This window comes from Ascaphus truei, chromosome 1 (genome assembly GCF_040206685.1).
Source record: "Ascaphus truei isolate aAscTru1 chromosome 1, aAscTru1.hap1, whole genome shotgun sequence".
Taxonomy (NCBI): domain Eukaryota; kingdom Metazoa; phylum Chordata; class Amphibia; order Anura; family Ascaphidae; genus Ascaphus; species Ascaphus truei.
In genome coordinates, this window is record NC_134483.1 from 53,532,460 (window position 1) to 53,557,135 (window position 24,676).

Here is a 24,676-nt window from a genome sequence, read left to right on the forward strand (position 1 = left end):
GGAGAAATAAAGCCACTGAACGTTTTCGTTATCCTGAAACTACACGTGTGGACTGTTCCCTGACCTCGGCTACAGGCAGTTAAATTGAGCACTGTTCTATGAGGAGGAGTTTAAATGTTAACAAAGGAAATGTACAAAATGACATTTACTGGTTCTTTAAGTACAGTATTCAGCCTCTTAAGACAGTTCTTGGTACTGATGCAGCCACGAGTATCTGAACACTTGCCTGGGAAAATCTGGGGCAATCTCCCAGTAATGCTGCAACATTGCTGTGACATTCCTGCAGACAGACTAATGGCCCATCAGATTAGCACAGCGGGGGTCCCTGGCAGTCCCATTCAAACTGACCAAACGGGCCATTAGTCTGGTCGCAGAAATGTCGCAGAAATGTTGCAGCATTACCGGGAGATTGCCCCAGATTTTCAAAGGCAAGTGTTCGGATACTCGTGGCTGCATCTGTAGAAGCCCCTTTTGTAGCCATTATTGCTGTGAGTCTTTTTGGATAGGTCTCTACTACTGTAGCTTTACACAGTAGGGTGGTGACATTTTTGCCCATTCTTCACGGGAAAATTGATCCAGTTCTGATAAGTTTGTTGGGGATTGTCGATGAAATGCAATCTTCAAATCTCGCTATAAAGGTTTGATTGGGTTCAAGTCGGGATCACTCAAACATTAATTATCTTCTTGTTCAACCACTCCAGTGTGGCTTTGGCTTTGTGCTCCGGGCCATTGTCCTGCTGAAATGGGAAGTTCCTCCCCAGTTTCAGGATCTTGGCTGAACTCAAACAGGTTTTCCTCAGGGATTCGCCTGTACTCTGCACCATCCATTCTCCTCTCTATCCTGACCAGCTTCCCAGTCCCTGTTGAACAGAACATCCCCATAACATGTTGCCACCACCATGCTTGACTGTTAGGATGGTGATGTGCAGTGTTGGGCTTGTGCCAGACGTAATGCTGGGAATTTAGACCAAAAAGTTTAATTTATCTCATCTGACCACACGCCTGCAGTATTCTCTATATGCTTTTTTGAAAACTCCACACATGATTTAAGAAATCTTTTTGAATAATTATTGCTTTCTTGCCACCCGTCCATACAGGCCAGCTTTGTGTAGGGCCCAGCTTATTGTTGTGTGAACACTGACTCCATCTCAGACACAACTTCGAAGCTAACAATGACCTTGAGAGATTTGCAGTGACATCCCAAACCAGTTTCCTGCTTGTCCGGCTGCTCCGTTTAAGAGGGCGACCTGGTCTGGGTAGTGTCTGGGTAGTATGATGCATCTTCCACTTCTCACTGTGCTGAGAGGGTCATCGGTGCCTTTGACATTTTCTCGTAGCCTTCTCCTGCTCTGCCTTTCTGTCACTTTATGCCTGACTGGTTTCCAAAGCTCCTTTGGTCTTCATTATTGCTTTGTTGAATCACTGCGAGTTGCAGCTTGAAAGTCTTTATATACTGGAAGGGAAGTGATCTACAAGTGAAACCACTTTCATTACACACAGGCTGAAACCATCTCACTAATTTTGTGACTTTTCAAACAATTCATTTGCACCTGAGCTGATTTAGGGCAGCAGTTGAATACTTGTGCGACTGAGCTTAATCTGTTTTTTCTCTGTAAATCTTTTTTATATCCTATCTGCATTTTAAACTTTTTCACTTTGGAGTAGTTTTTGTAGATTATACATGTAAAGTGTAATGTGAAAGTGTTGTGGAGTACGCTTAGGTGCCGGGGGGGTGAATACTTCTGCGTGTGTGTATTTTTTTAAATGTATATACAGGGAATTCATTGGAAAATAAATATTCTTTTCCAATAAGTAAAAGCTTGGTATTTAGTTCACCCTGTTTATTTTTGCGGTGATAAGATAGATATACCATGTGTTTTTATAATGCTTTGTTTTACGTATGTTTTATACCTCTGTAGTCTAAACCCCAGCTTCCCAAACAACCCATCCAGTGCTGACTACAGTGCTGGTTAATGTGTGGGATACATTGGTGATGTGCTAGACCCTATATAAATAAGTCTGCTCTGTTTAAATGCTCCATATTCGCGCAAATCGATTGCTATTGTATTAAAATCCAGGCAGATTTTTTTTTCTCTTTCCGTTCCTAATATTTTGTGTTTACATGCTACTTATTGATAACTTCCACCACAAGGTGGCACCATACATGCCAGAAAAGTTTGCAGAAGTATGAAACCATTCTGGTGCTTTTTCACTGGTTGAAAAAAAAAAAACAACTTTTCAGCATTTAAATTGTCAGCTGCGAAAAGCTCCTATCCCATTACGTGCCGAACCTCCGATACCTTGTGCACCGACGGCTTTTACTTAACTACATACTGTCGATGGCCAGTCTGACGTAGCAAGTCAAAAGGGTTTTGTTAATATTGGTGTAAGTGGCTTCCTTAGAAGTATTCAATCACTCTCAAAGTAAAAAATGAATGTTCCCCAGTTTTCAATGGCAAAACAAAAACAAGAATTCACCGCAGTGTTGAGAACTGACGGTCTTCTCAAAAGAAATTGGACAGAGATTATACAATAAAACAACGAAAAGCTTTTGTGTACGTTAAAGTTAAACATTTAAGATTTATATATTGTATTTTTTAAAACCATTTACACTTATGATACCTTTCCTCCCCTCATTAAACATGCCACTGTGCTCAGTTCACTTACCTCTTTGGCAAGACTGTCCCTTGAAATGCAAACTCCATTAATGGTTTTCCATTTAGATAAATATTGCTGTAATATTTTTAAATACTCAAATTGCGAAAAAATCTATTTTACAACCCCACAGAAATCTGCTGCTGCCTTCTTTCTCAGATATGTACATGTCCCCTAATTAACCTCTAAATGCTGTATATTGTTTGACGTATACTGTTGGGGCTTTCATAGGTTTGGAGGCCTAAAATACCTTAAATGAGTTACCATTATTAAGAATGAGCCTTTTTGTTGCTGGTGCAGTCACCCTCCTGATAACAGAAGTAGAGATGGGAAAATCTTATCTGCGTGGTTTTTCCAAAATCCGATCCTCACACGGAAATCCAAAGGCGGATTGGGCACTAAAACACGCGTCTGGATAAATCCGCCGTCTGATTTCCTTTTAGGAAGTTTGGGATGTGCGTTACTTAAATATACTTTCCATATCCCGTTGGCATATCTCCCAGGTACCTCAGGGTTGCTCCTCGAGTACAGGTTTCTCTCCGACATTATTTGGAGCCAGGTTTTGAGGGGATAGATATAGAACTTGAGACTAGTATAATAGACCTCTCCCCGCCCCAACTTCCGTTGCAGCCTTCCCACTAACAAAACCAAGCACCGTGTTTCTGCTTATTTTCATTAATGTGACTACATTTTGTGCATTGGTGATGGTTGATATTTTTGTATCTGTTTGTTGTTTGTTGTTTGTTGTTTACTTTTGTCTGTCTCTGTTTGCGGTTTTATATATTCTTTGTAATGACTGTTTTTACTATAGTTCACTTCGATAGTTTGCCTTGCACAGCGGTGCTGTGAAGATGAAAGGAAAGCAAGATCTGCATAAATGTGAAGACCAGGGATGGCCAACTCCAGTCCTCAAGGGCCACCAACAGGTCAGGTTTTCAGGATATCCGTGCTTCAGCACAGGTGATTCAATCAGTGGCTCAGTCAGAATGACTCGGCCACCTATGCTGAAGCAGGGATTTCCTGAAAACCTGACCTGTTGGTGGCCCTTGTGGACTGGAGTTGACCACCTCTGGTGTAAAGTTGTTTTTCCCCTTAAAATATTCAGAATCCTTTTTTTTGTTGTTTTTGGTTTGTTCGGTTATCATTTTTTCCAAAGGGTTTTTCTTGGCCATTAACTTTTCTCGTGTGTTAAGACTATGGGTATTTTTAAGGCAGCTTACAGGTGATAACGCCGAGATCGGCCACGTCAGACCTTTTTAAATAAAGCCCAGTTTGTAGGAACTACAATCGGAAACGGCAAAAGTTACTGGCTCCTTCATGAAGATTCAATTTACCTTAAAGTAGAATGCATCTCCCGTGACTCGTTCATAAACTTTTTTACAATGAATTAACCAGATACTTTCAAGTGTTTACCTTCTATTTTCCTTGTTGTCTTTCTTTTATGCATTAATAGAAACTGGAAGAAAAAAAATTGGCGACAAAATATTATTTTCCACAATGGTCTTGGTCTGTAATTGAAATAGTCCTATATAAATGCAGTCTAGCAACTAAATGAAAGGATTTTTCAGTGCATGTGTACATATTGTTCACTGTACATAGACATCATTGTTTTTGTTATGAAAGAGAAATACTTTTGCGTATACTTTTTTGTTTGTTTGATCTTTTTCCTTGCACTTTTCCAGCTGCTGCATTGCTGTGATTTGCTACTTTCCCACACACGTGCACGGTGTTTTCCGTTTCAGTGCATTATGAATGCAGCTCTGCACTGGGAGTAACTGAGCTGTGACGGCACAGCCCTGCATGGAGTGCTGAGGGACGTGTAGCTTTGAAGTCTCTCTGCTGTTGTACTCTGTGTTTTGCATCTGCAACTTGCCTTTGTCGGTGCTGATAAATGTTTGAGGCATTTGGAGCATAATGATTGGACTGGTTAGGAGATTGCTGAGACGTACCACTCCTAGCTGCACTGACAGTGTTTGTAAACATGCGCATTTGGCAGTATCATGCTAACCTAGCATTGGCCTGCTAAGCATGCCATGAAGCCCCCATGTCAAGACCAAAACCGCTTCTAATCAGGGGCCGTTTGTTCCAAAATAAGCAAGGGTTTATGTATGCCTAGAACTCGGTATACGATGTTGTTTGTGCTGAGTTTTTGTATGCATCTTCACCTTAAGTTGGAGCAGGCAGTTTATTAATGGAACATGCTTGGTCATTCAAATATCTGTGGTGTGTTTTATACTAATTAATGTTAATTAGTATGGTGTTGGCTTGTGAGAGATCAAGGTTTTTGAGAGTCCCTGAAATATGTAGAAAAAAAATGATACTGCTGCCTACACATACTTTGCCGGAGTGCGCGTCTCCTCTATACCTCCCAAACCCTACTAAATACTCAGCACTCAGTATATGAAAAATATGAACCGTGGCGGGTCAAAGTAAACCTTAAATGAAGTATGTATGGTTGGCTTCATTAGAAAGATTAAGGATGGTTTAAAGTACTTTTAAACAAGAAAGGAATAAGGCTGCGTCCCCGGTGTCTGCACTTGCAGCTGAGATCCCCGGTCTGCACTGAGCTGCAGGGGGAAAGGCGGGAGGGGCATGGCGGGGGCGTGGCCATGATGTCATCCGGCAGGTTCGCCCTCATTGGCTGAACCGCGCGGGGGGCGTGGCCAGCGCACCATCGCCAGTTCTGAAGACCGTTTTTCTGTCTTCAGAAAAATCTGGCCGCGCAGCGACTAATGTACTTAGCGAGCCTGGCCCCATTGAGGGGCAGTTCTTGTCCGTGCATCGCACGCCATAGCGCGCGCTGCGGCGGGGACCGAGGCCTTAGTATCGCTTCTTCTTGGGAACACACTGAGATTTCAGCACGTCGGCAGATTTGTCTATTTGACTAATGATGGCACCGTAATTACTTTGCAAATAAAGGAACAGTGCTGAGCCAACCATTGTAATAAACTGGTAAACACCTGATCAAAAGACATTCGTTAAAAGTGCTAAAACTTCCAAATCTTTTGTTTACCATGGAAACTTTGAAAGTTGAAAGCTTTTCAAAATACTTGTTGGACTTTTTTTTTTTAATAGATGTGTCAAACGGCTACATTTAGCATATTAAACATGCCCTGTACTCGGCTTTCTTGCATCCTGGGAGGTAATGCCCATTTAAATAACTTTTTTTTGTTTAGAGGTCAACGATGTTCAGAGAATTACAAATTAATTATGAATGTATGCAAAAAGTCCCTTAATGAAGACTGGAGAGAAAACATGCTATTTTTCAGCCCCCACGTATTTTTGAAGGAAAGTGGCATGCTTTCTATTTACTGTACCATCCCAAAACACAGATGCAGTCTGCCAACAATCTGCTGCTGGAGGTTCCTGCTTCTCCTGTTACATTTGTACTATTCTACACGTGCAGAGAATAATAGAGGAAGCAAAACGTGCGCTTCTGTGCAAGATACCAGCAAAAACAATACACCAGGGGTACCTCGGCCTTGAGATATAAACGAAAGGCAATCGGAACATGTTTTAAAACAAATGATATATAGCTTTATATTGGTATTTTAAGGTGATTAAGTAAAGTAAGGTGGCAGTAGATCTCATAGTCTGTAGCCAGAGTGCTATGGTGCTGATGCGATTCAATTACAGACAGTCCAGAACAATGCTAATGTTGGATAGTTTCAGTAGGTTTTTAGACCTGTTCTTTATGGGTCTTGTTCACTAAAAGATCTCTAGCTGGTAATGTGGCATCAGCCCATCAGGTGGTCTCTGTTGCACAGGTCCAGCTAATCTGGCCATGTTTGGAGGTAATGCTGCAGTAAGCTATTTACGTGTAATTGCTTTTATTTGTCAGATGGCATTGATCAGTCTGTGTTGAAGGAACTTCCTCCTGAACTGGTGGCAGAAATTGAGTCATCCATGCCACTTTGTGAGCGCGTGAAAATGAACAAACGCAAGCGCAGCACAGTTAATGAGAAGCCCAAGTATGCCGAAATCAGCTCCGACGACGACAATGCCAGCGAAGAAGCCTTTGAACGTAAGTATTGACACTGTAAATTGCCATCAGTATCGAATGGCTATGGATGGGACTTCCATTTGGAGGTCAGGCTCAGCTTTTTTCTTCTTTAAAGCATTTTTTGTCTTCGGATAATTGTATTCCTTTTGAGGTCTGCAGTACTTTAATTATTAGAGGATTTCATGGCTGTAATTGCTCATAAGCCCATTATAGTGTAGATCAGTTTTGTATGCTGGTGTACTTTGGTAAGGTTAGTTTCTGCCTATGTGTATTCCATAATGTATTTTCTGTGTAGTATAATGCAGTATTGTGAGCGTGGCATACCAATTTCGTCTGGTAGCAGTGATAAACCTGAAACAAAAGAAACCTGATAACTAGGTACTTCGATATTAGATGTATATAGATGTGTATATGTATATATAGCCAACTCTACTCCTCGAGCTACCAACTGGTCAGGTTTTCAGGATATCCCTGCTTCATCACAGGAGGCTTAGTCGAAGACTGGGTGATCCACCTGTGCTGAAGCAGGGTTATCCTGAAAACCTGGCCTGTTGGTAGCCCTTGAGGACTGAAGTATGCCACCTCTGGTATATACTATATTTGTTCTGTTCACTGGATAATAAACCAGTTGCTGTAATGACGCTCTAATTCTTAGATATGTATCGGGGCTCAGTGATTGCCATGGTGCCTGTAGGATTCATTGGTCAAGCATAACACATTTTCCTGGTGTGTTTTATTTCAGCTTCAAGGAAAAGACACAAAAAAGGCAAGTCGGATGTGGATGATGATTGGGGAGGCGAGGAACGTGAAAGGCGAAGCTCTGGCGATCATCGCCGTGGCGGTAACGAAAGACGGAGCAGTCGCTACCGGGATCGCAGCCCTGAGGACTCTGAAATGGAAGATTCTCCGCCTCCCAGCCTCAGTGATGGTAACTTGAGTCTTTTTGTATACACACACGAGATTAACGAAATATGAATCTTAACTTGAGTTTGTCCAGTGACTTCTTTTAACCATATTGATCATTGGCGTGTAGATCATTTCTTCGACCTTTACTTCCAGGTGTTTGTTGTAACTTTTGGTGCACACATGTTTAAAAGCTGTATAAGAGGTTTTGAGAATTTCAGTCTGCAGTACAACTGGAAATTGGTAAAAACGTGACATAAGAATATCACTGCATGTGGTTCCGTTGTGTCTTTGGAAAGGGTGCAGACAAAAGGTTAACATTTTGCTTCCCTCACGGACTCACGCCGCAAGTAAATTAAATAGAATTACAATTGTAAATAAATTAAGATAGTAGCATATGAGAAAAATCTGCATGACTGCATGTTTCGCTCAACTTGCTAACTTTTACCAGATCAAAGAAGATAGATTGCGTTGTGTTTATATCAGGATCAAACCATTATTTTAACATTGTACCTGCTCACGTTTTGAACATGAACGTGCAATAGGTTTATATTGCCGTTTGAAAGCCCTTCCTATAGATGAACGCACAAAAAGTGTGTTGCTTTCTGGCACAAAACTTTGCTTAACTATTTGGTTGTTCTATTTAATTTGCTGTTCAATTGAAAAATGGTCAGTTACAGAAGTATTCTGGAACCTGCTGTAATTCCTGCTCTCTTTTTTTTATTGCAAATCCATTTGTGCTTCCCATTCCTTGTCTTGCCATTTTCAGATGGTAAGAAAATCACTAAACTAAGGCCACTGTTACTTTCTTCCTGTTATTAGTGGCACGGAGGCTGAAGAAAAAAGAGCGTCAGAAGAAAAGGAAAGCGTACGAGCCTAAGCTAACACCTGAAGGTAACCATTCAGTGGTCTGTGGGAGCACACGGGCTAGTTAATGGTGGGCCGGATGAGGCGATGCCTTCACATGTATAGACTAAATGCATCATTCGAATTCCTCCTTGGTAGCAGAGTGTGCCAGCTCAGACTCTGAGATACATGTGTTTGCCTCTGTGTATGAATGTCCGGCGTGTACAGTTTACTACTGGAAGTCTGCATTGAAACACACTCTTGTCATGCATATCTGAGCCTCCAAGTCTTGACGTTTGAAATGGGCTGGGGCCTCTACGGTTTGGCATGTGAGTAATCTTCAGGGAAGCGGAAAAATTGGGCACAGTAAATCCAAAGCATTGAACACAGTCTGTGTGATCTCCAATAAATGTTAGTTGGTTGTTAGTTATGTGCAATACTTGCTAATGGACCAGTTCCATACGCCTTATGCTATCAAACTATAATTGTCATTAGAGTATTGACCAGTGGTACTCAACTTCAGTACTCAAGACCCCCTAACAGGTCAGGTTTTCAGGATATACGGGCTTCAGCACAGGTGGGAGTTTAGTTGTAGACCAAGGCCGTGATTATATTGTGCACGACGCGAGCAAAATGCAGCAGCTCTAAGGGGCCGGCCATAGCGCGCGCGTTGAAACGCGACCGCGCGGCACAATTTTGAGCCGACAAAAATATTTTTTCGCGTCGTGGCCACGTCAGCGTTTCTGCCAATGAGGGCGAACCAGCCTGGTGACGCGTCTACCACACCTCCCCATCGCCTTCATCTAGAGTGCACACATTGCTCGGGCGACAGGCGCTTGCAACACCATGCGCTCTGTCGCGCGTAACCACTATAATCAATGCCTAACCCACTGATTCAGCCACCTGTGTTGAAGCAGGGACATCCCTAATATCTGGTCTGTTGGGGGTCTTGTGGACTGGAGTCGCGCCCCCCTGGTCTAGCCCATGTTATTTCTTACAGCAGGGCTCTTCCACAAGTTTTCCTAAAGGGCTGGATGAGAAAATAAATAGGAACAGAAAGGCCCGCAAGCTTACTGTCATTTAACTGCTGATGAATTGAAAGACTTCAAATGATTATAGTTCAACATTTTGAGCGCATTGATAATATCTGTCCTATATACATTTCCATTGCCCTAAGTTTCACGTGAGTTTCAGTATGAAAAACTGTACGTGGCAATTTAAGCGGGTTGTGTGATACGCAGAGGCAGGAAGTCTCGGGGCCTTAGTCGGGCTGCATTCTGAAACCTGTTTCTAAGGCCTCGTTCAGGGTGCCAGAGGCAGGAGTTGGAGGGCATGCGTTCGGGAGGTGAGGGCGGCAGTCTGCTGGGCGATGTGTGCACATCCTCCCAGCAGACTTTTTCAGGAGTTGAGGGGGAGGGGGCGGGGCTACAGACGTGAGGTTAGGGATCCAAGTTGCAGTCTTGAAATCATTCTCAAGAATGATTTCATTGGTTGCCGAGGTCCCAGTGACGCTGCTGCAGCTTCAAAAAACAAATTTTTTGTTTATTGAAACTGTAGCCAGCGTCAACTCCCTACTTCGGAGACAGTGCAGCTGCTACCCTGACAACCACAGTTCACTTTAAATACATTGTATACCACGGCCGCACGCACGTCAGCACGCCCTCCATCCGAAGCCTGCACCCTGAACGAGGCCTAAAGCATGTGGGCTTCATGTTTACCTTGGAGGAATGCTCTGCATATTAGATCTAGCGGTGTTATGTACAATGTGCTGCATCTATGGTTTGGTGAATGTTTGCAGTTGTCTCGCTAATTTGGAGAATTGCAAGCTATTGTTGACATTTTGAAATATAGAATATTTGTAACATTGAAACTATCTCAGTGGAATTAAGGCTTAGAAATGGTTTCACTGGATGATTTTTATTCTGTTGTCTTCACTTTGATAAATGGCGTTAATTGAATTTATTTTTCTTCAGAAATGATGGATTCCTCAACGTTTAAAAGATTTTCTAATTCTGTAGAGGGTATTTTAGACAATTTGGAAGACATGGATTTCACAGCATTCGGTAAGATGTTTTTAATTTTAACATAGCAATCCCCTCTGTTTAACCTCCCCCACTCTTTTTTGCGTAGGTTCTGATCTAAGGTGGGCACCCTGTGATGTAGTTTTACACATGGGCACCGCATGGTTCCAGGAAGATGTTTGCCCTCTTCCAAGATGGCCACTGGGAAGCTTTCTGCCTGTGTGTTAATTTGATATTAAATGACAGGCACAGCACTATAAGTAAAGAACAATGCATTCATTGTGAACCTTTCATTACTGATGAAGGAATGAGTCCGGACCAAAGCATTGCCTATTAATATATTATTTACACTTGGGGTTTTACATGTCCTTACGGGTACTAAATGATGGATCCTCGTGTACCTCCTCCTTGTAATTTTGTTACTGGAGCACCATAGTTTCTGCTGCTGTGAGCTACTCCATACTGTGATTTCCCAGGTTACACATTGAAATGCAGGAAGTCTCCTGGCAGCAACCATTTTAATCTCCCAAAACTGATGGCACAACAAGCAATGATGAGCATGTCTTGTATATGGGACATATCAAGTTGAAAGTATATTACAGTATTCTGTACACTCCAGCTGCTGGGTTCCCAGTCCCTGTACTCAGCAGTGTTCCCCTGGGTAAAGGAATTTGCAAGGCAGACGCTCCCGGCTTGTTTTCCACTGGCTCGCAGCACTTCTGTTGCCCATGTATAGGAGTGTTTCTGAGCACCTTTTATGTCTGTTTGTCGAAATGCCGCTCAAATACTGTGCCCAGCATGAGCCCTCTCTTTTCAGGGACTCCCGCAGTCTTAGATTAAGCCGCTAGTAGTGATCAGCAGTAGCTTATCTGGAGTGCAGATGCATCTGTGGGGTTGCACATTTTTGTATATGGTGAAAGATGCACTCTATAACTGAAAAATCTATCGCCAAGTTGGCTTATTCAGTAGTAACTAAACAGTGTGCTGGAGAGCGGTTAATTAATCGTTAATATCCCTTAATAGTGGTCTTAAGTTACAATCAAGAAGGGTGATTTTTTTTATTAACATAAATTACACGGTTACAGTTGCTTGAATGTGTTAAGGTAATAGGATACAAAATAACTGAATAACAAGGTCCAGAGGTACTGGTGATCCAGAAAAGGATCCCTACTTGCAAACACTCAATATCACTCATAAGTAGAAAAGTCATTTAGATGGATGAATGGGTAGTAGATAGTAAGTTGAATATGTAGTAATATGTAGCGATGTTTAAAAAAACAACTTTTAATACTATCAAAATATAAAATATAGGGATTTAAAAAATGTCCCATAGGCTACAGGAATGCTGCTTTGGGGGGGCTTGAATAAGCCAGTGGACCGAAGTTAGCCTACTAGGAGGAAGGGAGATTCTAAACCAACTCCCCCCTCCCACGACCATGCTACAATACAAGCTACATTCATTTGGTATTCCGTGGTAGGAACGCTTCCGATGTGCATATACCGTGGTAATAACGGTTATAAATTTGATTATTGTATAGATCATAGTCTGGCGTTTAAAGAAACCCCCCTCCTGTGAGTACCGTAAGAACGGTTCTCTTAGACCGGATCAGCACAGAACGTGGTAATAACGGTTACTATGGACCAGGGCATATAGGTCAGGGTACAAGCTGGATAAAAAAACCACTGGTTGCAATAAAAACATTGCTGTTAACACTGATGTATATATATATATATATATGTGTGTGTGTGTGTGTGTGTGTGTGTGTACACACACACACACACACGGCACTGTCCCTAGTATTCCTCCTGTATAGGTCAGTATTATGGGAGGCTTAAAATGAAAGCTATGGTAATACAGATAGTATCTCTAGCGCTGCCCCTGTACATGGTATGTGAGCATTAATGGTTACTGGGGCTCCCGGTCAACAGGATAAATCCTGTGAAGCCGCAATACCGTGAACAACCCCTGTAAATGGGAGAGTCCACGCGACAGCAGCTACCAGGAGCGTTAGTCCCTCATTGCAATGCAATTGTCACCATTAAAAAAAACCCTCTACTTACAGGCTAAATTCAATACAAATATTAACAAAAGCCAGCGTCATGTACCTGAAAGTATCTGCCCAGTGCTCTGGTCCATGTGATAAGATAACGATCTATCACTGGGTATCGCAAGCGTGTCCGTGAAATGGTGTCACCCGGAGCAGCAAGGAAGTGCCTCTGGAAGCAGGCATACGTAATGCAAGCTAACAGGACAAGCATACCCAGTAAATATTACAATTGGGCGTACTTGTGACCATGAATATTATTGTCTGTAGCCAATGTCACAGCCAATCAAATTCCAGTGGAAGTCAACTGCTCTGAAGAATATTACTGCTGCACGTGTAGGTTTTTAGCCTCTGGCATTAACATGAGCTTACGCGCAAAGCACATAGATGGTGCACGTGGTGACTTCTCGCTTGTCTTGCAGCTGATGACGAGGAGATTCCTCAAGAGCTGCTCCTGGGAAAACATCAGCTAAATGAGTTGGGGAGTGAATCGGCTAAAATCAAAGCTATGGGCATCATGAATAAGGTAAACTGCTCTCTAGACATGTGTTGTGCTAAACAATGGATTAATGGGTCGGTTCACTGGTAATAAACCATACACCATAACATACACAATAGTGTGTGTTGTATTTGACACATTCTTGCTCATGTTTTTTTATTTGCTTCTCCTAATGCTCTAGATCTCATCAGAAAAAATGGTGAAACTACTAAGCATCCTTGAGAAAAATATTCAAGATGGATCTAAACTGTCCGCATTGCTGAACCATGTAAGTCGTTTTCTTGTTATTGTCTTTGAATTTAGCCACAACTTTTTGAAGTGAAACTTCTTTAGTGGCACCTAGTCATGATGGGACAAAACTGGAGAGATGGAGACGAAATGTGAAACGGAAGTGACGTCACGTAATGGCCGCCGCTCCCCCCACACGCCCGCTGTCACATGTGGCGGCGATAGCCACCGGCGCCGCTCCTAACGGCCGCCGCTCCCCCCACACGCCCGCTGTCACATGTGGCGGCGATAGCCACCGGCGCCGCTCCTAACGTCCGCCGCTCCCCCCACACGCCCGCTGTCACGTGGCGGCGATAGCCACCGGCGCCGCTCCTAACGTCCGCCGCTCCCCCCACACGGCCGCTGACATATTGCCGGCAGCGCCGCTCATAACGGCCGCGGTTCCGCCCGCACGCTCCCCTCCCTCACCCCCGGACGCTCCAGTACATGCGCGCGCGCCCGCTCCAGGGCTTCAAATGCGCGCGCTCCCTCCCGGGCTTCAAATGCGCGCGCTCCCTCCCCGGCTTCAAATGCGCGCGCTCCCTCCCGGGCTTCAAATGCGCACGCTACCTCCCGTTCTTCAAATGTGCGCGCTCCCTCCCCGGCTTCAAATGCGCGCGCTCCCTCCCCTCCGAGCTGGCTTCAGAAGTTGACGCGCTGCAGCGCTCCCCTCCGAGCCGGCTCCAGCTGAAGTTGCCGGTACTGCTGCCAATAAACATGACCCCGCCAGTCAAATTTACTCATGCTCTAAGCAGTAATGATATTATTGTTACTTTATATGTTGCTGACAACACACAAAGAAGTTTCACTTACTATGCGCGTGCACAGCACACACAGCTTTTTTTTTATTTTAAAGTACGGCTCTCCTCCCCCCCGCCCCCACCATCAAAATGTCTGATCTCCAGGACAGTGATGCAATATCCATCAGAAGGTGTTATTGTGCTGTATCAACAGGAAGTCCTGCAGCTGTTTTAGGGTCAGGATATTACGCAAGAAGAGCATGAAAAGCATGTGTTTGTAATTCCACCATTTACTTTGTCTCTAATTTTGGAAGGCCGACACTTTTTACTTTACTCCATATTTCTATCTTTGACACTCGTAATTTGTAGCCAATTTGTGGTCTTTTTTTTTTTTTTGAAGTGAAACTTCTTTAGTGGCACCTTTGATGGGATAAAACTGGATAGATGGGGGGGCGAAATGTGAAACGGAAGTGACGTCACGTAATGGACGCCGCTCCGTTCACACGCCCCCCCCTGTCACATATGGCGGTGGCGGCGGCGATGCTCCTAATCGCCGCTGCACCCCTCACCCTCCCACACACCCACGCCGCCGCTCCTAACTGCCACGGCGCCGCTGTTCCGCCGCCCGCTGCCATGCCGCGCTCCACGTATGCGCAGAAGTGGCTGGCAGCGGCGCCGTTCCCCGCCCACTGGCATGCCGCGCGCCACGCATGCGCAGAAGCGGCTGGCAGCGGCGCCTGAGAATAGGGTGGTTTGAGCGCGCCGCCGGGGGGGTTGGGGAAGGGGGGAGCTTGAGCGCGCCGCCGGGTTGTGGGGAAGGGGGGAGCTTGAGCGCGCCGCCGGGTTGTGGGGAAGGGGGGAGCTTGAGCGCGCCGCCGGGTTGTGGGGAAGGGGGGAGCTTGAGCTCGCCGCCTGGGGGTGGGGAAGGGGGGAGCTTGAGCGCGCCGCCGGGGGGTGGGGAAGGGGGGAGCTTGAGCGCGCCGCCGGGGGGTGGGGGGGGTATCTGCTCAGAAGACTCAGACTGAGCCCCCCGGTTCCGCAGCTCCGTCGGGGGTGGGGGGAGTCAGGAGAGAGGGGGCAGGACACAGACAGAGAGACATACGGTACACACAGAGATACACATACACTGACAGACACACACACACTGACAGACACGCACACACTGACATACACACATAGACTGACACATACACACAATGACACACACTTACTCTGACGCACACACACACTGACTGACACACACACACACACACACACACTTACTCTGACGCACGCGCACACACTGACGCACGCACGCGCACACACTGACGCACGCACGCGCACACTCTGACACACACTGACACACGCACGCACACCCCAGTGATGTACCGAACACCGCCCCTGAATGATGTGCCTATTCCTTTCCCCCCACTGTGAGCTCCCCCACCCGCTCAACATTCATGATGCTGGTACTGCTGCCAATAAACACATACACACACACACTGACGCACGCACACTTTGACGCACGCACACTTTGACGCACGCACACTGACTGTCACACATACGCACACACACTGACTGACACACACACATACACTCACTGACCGACACAGAGAGACATTCACACAACACAGAGAGAGAGACATACACTGACACACACACACACACACGCACACACACACAATGACTGACACAAATACACACACTGACCGGTACAGATACACACACTGACCGGCACAGATACATACACTGACTGACACACACACAAACAAACACATACATACTCACTGACTGACACACTGACACATGTGTGCCGAGCACGCGCGTTATAAGTCAATTTCTGTGACAAAAGTCAAAGAAGTTTCACTTACTATGCGCGTGCACAGCACACACAGCTTTTTTTTTTTTTTTATCAACCTAATATGCAGTATGAGATCTAAACCTGAGGGTCAGATGTGGGCTGTTAGGGTGCCCTTTTCAGTATATTCGATTAGCTGTGCAAATATTCTTCCTAAAACTGGTGACTCATACCTACTTTCTCAAGGGTTACATAGTGGACGTGTCAACAAGCTCTAGTCGCCTGGTAAAATAGTTTGGGTTTCCAAGCATGTGGATGTTTGCAACACCGTTTTAAATGTACTTAACCACTTGTTAGTAGCAGAAGAAACAGAACCTTTAACATAATAGGGAAAAAAAATATTTTTTAAATTAATTTATTTATTTTTTTGCTAAATATTTCCCCCTACTGGTAAAACCTGAAAAGTGCCAAAAAAAAGTGTATGTTGGACAAAACAGTTCCTTCCTCATTCACTTTCTATTTTATATTGTGCCAACCCTTTCTATAGGTTTGGATGCCTTATATTGAATTAAAAGGAAAGCTCATTGGTGATAATGTGTTTGCAGCACCACAATCTAGACCATTCATATGAAACCGTATTTTAGAAGAATTTGCCTTCTGATCACGTGGTTTTTCTCTTAACCTTTTTGTAACTTGCTGTCCTAGAATAACGACACGGAAGATGAGGAGAAATTGTGGCGTGATCTGATTATGGAGAGGGTCACAAAGTCCGCCGATGCCTGTCTCACAACTATAAACATCATGACATCGCCCAGCATGCCTAAGGCCGTGTATATAGAAGACGTAATAGAGCGAGTTATTCAGTACACTAAATTTCATTTGCAAAACACGCTTTATCCTCAATATGACCCTGTCTATAGGGTGGATCATCATGGAGGTGAGCGAGCAAGAATCCAGTGTCGGTTGTCTCGAGGTTTTATCGTTGTTAACACGATATCACAATTGTAAATGTGTGCATGTTAATATTTTGTGTATATCTTGTGCTGAACGACTTGTGTCCACACTGCATGTATTGGTGAGAGAGTAGTATTGTACACTATCACTCTGAAACAATGAACGCTTGGACGTATTAACCACATCCCTGCTGCTGCAGAGTCCTGCAGTTCAGTCATTTGTCCATCCAGTAGCTAACAGATTGAAGGTGCATTCCATGTTCAGAGAGCCTCACTGAAAATGACCTTGCTGAAACCATTCTCTTGGCCCGACTTCAGATCTCAAACAATACAGAAACAAGCTGTATTGGGGCTCTCAAATAACGTTTGTTGGAATAACTGGCTACCCCATATGCCCTTAATTTCTATGTAGAAGCCCTTACTATGGAGCAGAGAGTACTTGTAATTCACTGCACCACCGATCCACTGTACAAGAATATTGGGCATTGCAAAGCTTATTTTTTCTTAGGTGTTGGAGTATTTAAGTGTTCTTTAATTACACAATGCAGTTTTATTACTATTTTAAGAGCAAGAAAATCCCCCACCATCCCCCCATCTGAAATAATGTACTGTTCATTTTAGTTAAGAGGAATACAATGTGGTTAAGAAGACACATGCTGATAGAAAGAGACCACAATTTGAAACCTGGTGTTATTTCTGTGCAGAAGTTACTATAATGTCCCCGACTTTTTGTTCTTCTAAATGAACCGCCTGGCAAATGACTGTGCTTCAAGGTTATCGGTAATACTTTCTCTTCCCTTGCAGGGGGCTTAATGAGCTCGAGAGCAAAGCGAGCCAAGTGTTCAACCCACAAACAGAGAGTCATTGTGATGCTTTATAACAAAGTGTGTGACATTGTTGCTAGCTTGTCAGAACTGCTCGAAATACAGCTCCTGACGGACACAACAATCCTTCAGGTAAAGGGTTGTTTATGTCATTAACATTTCAAAGGGCTAAATACCTATCATTTGAAACCAGCAGTCTGTCTTCCAAACAAGCATGCAAAATATTCAAAAAGAGCGTAATAATAGTACAGATTAAAATATGACTTGTGCCCTCTTAGAATTTCTGCAACAACCCCAACACCTAGCTTTCCATTCCCCCACCTTAAACTAGGATGACATTCCTACTGCTAGCACTATTGGTGATGACCTGGAAGGAAACCCCCCAAAATAGTAGCAGTGGCACAGAAGGGGAAGCTATTCTGTGTATTGGGTGTTGCTCCTTGTTGCTGCTTTTTCACTGCATGCTGATAAGAACATTGCCGGCCTCTCCAGCACTGAACGTCTTCAGCGCTATTGTACAAGAAAACATGCTTGCTTATACCATGGTGTCTGCTTAAATGAAGTTGTATGTTGCTTGTTCCGGTAGTGAAGTGGTTAAAGAAGCATCCCTCACTCACCCACCAAAATGATTTAGTTCTTACTGGAGATTCTTATTTATTTCGTTTTTTTTACCGGAGGATACCTCCAAGCTGATTTGTGATCCCCCTGATCTCGGGACCCCCCAGTTGCATTAAAATAAATGACTTTTTTCGTAGTTTCTTTGGGGGAGGGGAGGGGGAAACTACATTTGACATTTATAAATGGATAAATAACAAACCACACAAATGTGTGCCCACTAAAATAAATATATATATATATATATATATATTTAGATATATCTTAAGCTATCTGTTTATGTATACATATATTAATACCTGTGCATAGTACAGTACTTTCAAATGGTGCAATCTTACCCCGCTAGTTAACTATTGAAAAAATAAAACCTATACACCTTATCTTTTGTTCCCCCTCTTTTTAATGTCCAAAAAGGTTGCCTTCTAAGTAAAAGTGTAAAATCTATATATTCTGTAAATAACTTGTATTGTCCTGTGTATCCGTGCTGCTCACAATGAACAGATCTCCTGTAGTATGAAGAACCTCAGCTGGTTCAGATCTTTTGTCACTGGCAAGTCACAGAGAGGGTATCTTTAGGCAGTGGTGTGCAAAGTGGGGGTGGCACCCCCCTGGGTGGGCGCTGGATTTGTCTTGGGGAGCGCGGGCAGTTGCAAAGGCCCCGCGCTCTTCCCCGAGGCATTTAAATTAAATGCCTGGGGATCGCGTGAGGCCTCTGCAACTATAAAATTTACCTGGACTCTGCCGGCGTCACTTGTGTCCATGGCAACGCGGTGTCGTGACGTCACACACGTCAAATGACGCTGCGGGTCACGTGACCGAAATGACGGCGAGCGAGGTATGGAAGTGGAGGGCCTCAGAACGGAGAGGAGCAGGCAGGGGGGGGGGGCGCGCGCAGCAAAAAAAGTTTGCGTGTCCCTGTCTTAAGGAGTTTACTGCTATGTACCAATATCATGTGGAGTGCCACAGGGTTCTATCTGATCTCCTATGTTGTTTGCAGTGTACATGCTGCCACTGGGTGACATAACCAGGCGGCATGACCTGGGTTATCACTGCTATGTAGATGACATTGAACTCTACTAGTCCTTAGCAGTGGGTGCTACGGACCCATTATGAGTCTTGAATGGATGTTTATCTTAGCTCCTAGAGAGGATGAGTGCCAGTTGGATGAGGTTCAATCTTGTTAAGACAGAAGTGCTTGTGGTGGATGCTCACTGTCTGAAGACAACAAGACTACAGCTAGATCAACACACTGGCCTTAAGCTTGGGGGATCCCCGCTGCTAAACTCTGTCCATGTGTGGAATCTTGGTGTTGTCCTTGACTGTGACTTGACCCTTAAACATAAGGTGTCAGTCGTGATCAAATCTTCATTCTTCCACCTAAAGAACATAATCAGGATTACGCACTTAATCCTCCCAGAGGATCTTACTACGCTTATCCATGCAATCTACCGGAGTCTTCCGGAAAAAGAACTGGACTGTCTGCAGCTGGGGCAGATCGCTGTGGCCAGGTTAACTAACCAGACCCTTTCTTGCCACATGACACCTGTTGGCCTGTAAAATTAGACATTTTATTTCAAGATTGGCTTGTTGACATTTGAAGCACTACATCAGCGGTGCGCAAAGTGGGGGGCGCGACCCCCAGGGGGGGCGGGAGATTGTGCTGGGGGGGGCGCGGGCAGTTGCAGAGGCCCCGCGCTCTTCTCCCAGGCATTTAAATTAAATGCCGGGGGATCGCGTGAGGCCCCTGCAACTGTTTACTTACCGGGATTCAGCCGTCTGTGTTGCGTCGCCATGGCAACACGGCGTCAATAGACGCCGCGGCACCATGTGACCTGACGTCGCACGCCCACGCAGCGTCATCTGACGCGGATGAAGGTAGACGGGGGCACGAGAGCCGGGGGCAGAGGGAAAGGGGGGCGCAGCACAAAAAGTTTGCGCTCCCCTGCACTACATAACTAGGGTCCCAGCTACCTGAAAGAGCTTCTTATTTTCTACACACCCTGCTCCCACTCTCTGGATGGAACATTCTGCCTCGTACAGTTTGCGAGGCGCCTCTGGAAATCTGTAAAAACAGGCTCAAGGCCTACCTGTCTACCCAAGCATTTAATTACTGAACGATAACCCATCTGGCATTTAATAACTACAGTACCATCCTATCCTGTATTGTATCTTTACATGTGTTTGGTCTCCCTTATAACCTTACATTTCTTCTTTTTTATAACTGGGAAGTGCTTTCAGTCCCATTGGAAGAAAAGCGCTATATAAATACAGTTATTCTTATTAAAAAGGCAAAGGAAGCACGCTGTGGTACAGATTAGGAGTTATGGGGTTATTAGAGTTAATCGAGGGGGGCAGTTGGATCCCTAATCTCCCTCCTCCCATCTCTCTTCAAGCGGCATTGAAAATGTATTACATCTAACCAGCCTAGAACGTCATAGTTATGGAGATAGATTAAATGGTACCGATTCTCACTGCATACTGTAGATATGGGCCTTTTATCACTTGGTAGGAATGGATTTTCAGAAACTTTTGGCGAATAAAGTGATAAACACCCCCTCCCCCAATAGTCGCAGGATTAGATTATTTAATACAGAAATAATTCACAATAAAGAGATGGATTTACAGAAATGTGGGGTAGCTTTGAGATCAGAGCTATGGTAAATTTGCATGTTGTGAAGGTTAAGGCTATGTCAGGGCAGTCAGACTATAAGTGTGTAACGCGGTGTTCACTGGCTGCATACTAGTGTAATGCATGAAATGTCAGAGAGCTGAGAAGTATGTGTTTCTTGAGCTTCCCCCATAGGGATAATATTTGAAAAAGGTATTGGTGCAGGTACCTTTGTATGGGCTAGTGCGAGGCATCACAGATCTGGCGAGGTAATGTCATGTTATGGCGCTGCTTGATAGAAGTGATCATTATATGGAGAGGACAGGAAGCCGCTGCTTTACTGGTTCACCAAAATAGCATTTCTAAAAACCAATGGTTGTCAGAATTTGTCATTTGCTTATAAACCAGAGATTGCGATTGATTTTCCCGATCTGGATTTATTGATGGTTAATGATGACGTTCATGCAAGGATGTGGACAGTAATCGTTTTAACTAGACCTTGTCATTGTCCAAGGCAGTGAAACCTATTCTACTGGGGCGCATTTAAAGATTAAAACCAAGCCGTTCTCGAGAAATTGAATGTTGCAATCAGAAGGTTTTCAAATCCACATTTTTGGAAAAAGGTTGATCAAGTGGTAACCAGCTTCAGAGAAATTAAACAAAATGGGTAGGGTTAATCATTGAATAGGAAGAGAACAGGAAATAAGCAGTAGCATGCTGCTTTCTGTAAAAATATTCCTATTCCTAAATACAATGAAAAAGTACTCTATTATAAAGAAACATTGGGATGTACTTTCTTGTAGTCCAATATGAACAGGTGTTTTAAAAGATGCTCCAAATATTGTTTTTAAGATGTCAAATAGCTTGACAGGCTAATCTAATTCTTAGACTTGGGTGTCTGCCAAACCATGTGGATGTTTTAGATGTGGGAAGGAGTTTGTACCTGTTGCTTCAGAAAATGCATCTTGTTGCAGAAGAAAGGTATCAAAAGAAGCACTTTTTACATTGTAAAACGTATTGGTGTGTACTTATACCCTGCACATTTTTAGAACACACACGTTTGAAAACGAGAGCTATGGAAAGTTTTAACAATAAAGAATATAAACAGCATCGTGCGTCCAAACACTTTATAGAGGTACATTTAAAATTCTAAGGAATGTAATGGGTTAAAAAGAGAGGAAAGGGAATAGGTTAGCCAAGTAGGAGAGTATAAGAGCTTTACATTAAGAACATTGTCACCTAGTGGTCTCGGTGACATTAAGTGCATTGCTAATGCTGGTACCTTTATGAGCAGGGTGCTGAACGGGTGACGTCAGAATCCACTGGCATACGGAGAACAAGATTACTTGGGACGCTAAGTCAGGGTGTGAGAGGTGGTATGGGAGCTTAAAAGAAGTGCTATTTTTCTATTGTCGGTGTAAATCTAAGTTAGATTTGGGGGAAATGAAACGTTAATATGTGCTATTCATTGTTGTTGTTTGTTCTCTCTCAAGTATTAAATAGACTGATGGCCTTGTGTCTGAACCCGCATTATATTGTGTGGATTTTGTTCTGCAGGTGTCGTCAATGGGAATTACACCCTTCTTCGTAGAAAATGTCAGCGAGTTGCAGTTGTGTGCCATCAAGTTAGTCACTGCGGTAAGAATGTGTTAACGCTACAAGCTTTTCATTTCCCTGGTATAAAATGTAAATGGGACAGGAATGCTTGTAACCTCTGCTACTGTGTGTTTGCAAACCCCTTCCACAGCAGTGTGGCCAATGCTGCATTCTCATTTATTCTTCCATGCCATTCTGGGGAACTCCTAAAATGACCTCTGCAGATGATCATTTCTTGATGGCTGCTTCATAATTCCTGTCGTATCACTACCAATGTATACGTACTGCAGAATTGTGCCTTAAATGGGCTATAACCACTTGACTAAAGCATTGCGTTTCATGCTTGGGTGTTGCAGCTGTTCTCTTCAGGCCTGAACTCTAAAAGCCAACAAACATTTTGGGGGCATGTAACAAACATGTTAAGTTGTAGAGTGACTGGGAGATTTTACTTGCAGTGCTGTTATATAATGCCAAGAGTGACTATCTAAAAGTCCTTTAGGACAGCGGTGCTCCCCTCCCATAGCATGTCGGGTTTTCTGGATTTCCCGGCTTCAGCACAGGTGGCTCAATCAGAGGCTCAGTCAAAGACAGAGCCTGTGATTGAGCCAACTGTGCGGAAGCCGGGACTGATTGAGCCACCTGTGCTGAAGCTGGGTTATCCTGAAAATCTGACGTGTGAGGGGAGGGGGGGAGGAGGCTTGATGACGAGTTGAGCACGCCTGCTTTAGGAGGTCTTAAAAATAAAAGCACATGGGGTATGTCTACTGAAGCCCTGGTGTGCAGTTACTGTGTGCATAATTGGAGTTGGGGGACCACTGCTTCGTACTATAATACAATCTGAAATACGAAGGCGTAAGGGTGTTCCAGGATCACTTTAAATGGTTTGTGAAATAGTTCTCTTAATCTCGCGCAGGTATTCTCCAGGTACGAAAAACATAGGCAGCTAATTTTGGAAGAAATGTTCACCTCTCTCGCAAGACTGCCAACAAGTAAAAGAAGCTTGAGGAATTTCAGGTACTCCATACACTCACCGCAACTTTGTATCTACAAATATACTATTCCCGTTAGCTTGTAATTTGAAAAACATTGCAATTACATTTTTAGCACTTGAAACATTTCCTACATCATAGACAAAAGGCTGTTTTGTTACGAAGGAAGATGACTGGGCTTTTTTTAAGTCGACCATTCTGCACAGCAGGAAAAGTTGATCTTCCATTTATTAGGGAGCATAATAAAGACAAAGTGTGTTGTGCCACTTTCAGACACGCTCTCTCTCTAAGGATAGAAGTAATGTCTCTAAATGTTTTTTTCCTTCACCAGGTTAAACAGCAGCGATGCAGACGGGGAGGCCATGTATATTCAGATGGTGACAGCATTGGTCTTACAGCTCATACAGTGTGTGGTACACCTACCATCAGATAGAGATTCACACGAAGAGGAGTCAAACAAAAAAGTATGATCACTAGGATCTCCATGCTCCCTGGTGGGCTTGTAGCTTACCGAAAGCAAAATGACAGTATGTTTCATAAATGTTTACTGATCTTTTCAGATTGACCAGGATGTGTTTATTACGAACTCCTATGAAACAGCCATGAGAACAGCACAGAACTTCCTCTCCATTTTTCTAAAAAAGTAAGTCCCACAATGTTTTTTTCTACTTGTCTTGCAGTCTAATGTTGTCTCTTACATGTTAAAAGAAACAAAAAAGTGACTGATACATACTCCTTTTTCCTTTTCTCTCCCATTTCCACGTCAAGACCTTTTTATACGTTTTAGTGCAAGCATTGCATGGGTGTTGGGTACAGTACAAAAGGCCGTGGAACCCGGGAAACGTGTTTTCTTGTGTTTATTGGAAATTGTCCTTTTACAGTGTTTTCAGAAATGCTATTACCAAAAGCTTGTTTAGTCTTGCTAGTGAAGTTGAACTAATACAAAGACTGTTTGCACTGTTCTCTACTTTCCCTAATGTCTCTGTAAGACCGTGTGCTCCCAGGGCATCTGCTTCAGTTCTACTTGTTTCTTTCAACAGATGTGGAAGCAAGCAGGGGGAGGAAGATTACAGGCCGCTGTTTGAGAACTTTGTCCAGGACCTCTTGTCTACAGTTAACAAACCCGAGTGGCCGGCGGCCGAGCTGCTCCTCAGCTTATTGGGAAGGCTCTTGGTAGGACTTCATAAAAACTAACAATTTTACATATCTTGCTCATCATATTGATCTCTCCAACTCCCCTTTGGTGTTCTGAAATCCTCCTTGGGGTTAGTAATTAAAACACATGTGCTAGACTTTGTCATCTACCCATTCAGCTGTTAACACCATGATTTTCAC

General features: G+C 43.9%; 1 protein-coding gene across 3 annotated transcripts in view; it reads left to right on the forward strand.

Moving 5' to 3' along the window:
- NIPBL (NIPBL cohesin loading factor) overlaps positions 1 to 24,676 on the forward strand; it is a 158,684-nt gene that overhangs the window by 112,279 nt on the left and 21,729 nt on the right. For all 3 annotated transcript variants that reach the window (XM_075588338.1, XM_075588356.1, XM_075588348.1), the window contains exons 11-23: positions 6,497 to 6,679; positions 7,401 to 7,586; positions 8,384 to 8,455; positions 10,381 to 10,470; positions 12,896 to 12,999; positions 13,154 to 13,240; positions 16,462 to 16,693; positions 17,514 to 17,665; positions 22,314 to 22,394; positions 23,266 to 23,366; positions 23,673 to 23,805; positions 23,902 to 23,984; positions 24,382 to 24,514. In XM_075588338.1, the coding sequence (XP_075444453.1) occupies positions 6,497 to 6,679; positions 7,401 to 7,586; positions 8,384 to 8,455; positions 10,381 to 10,470; positions 12,896 to 12,999; positions 13,154 to 13,240; positions 16,462 to 16,693; positions 17,514 to 17,665; positions 22,314 to 22,394; positions 23,266 to 23,366; positions 23,673 to 23,805; positions 23,902 to 23,984; positions 24,382 to 24,514 (1,637 nt within the window). The remainder of the gene's footprint in view (positions 1 to 6,496; positions 6,680 to 7,400; positions 7,587 to 8,383; positions 8,456 to 10,380; positions 10,471 to 12,895; positions 13,000 to 13,153; positions 13,241 to 16,461; positions 16,694 to 17,513; positions 17,666 to 22,313; positions 22,395 to 23,265; positions 23,367 to 23,672; positions 23,806 to 23,901; positions 23,985 to 24,381; positions 24,515 to 24,676) is intronic.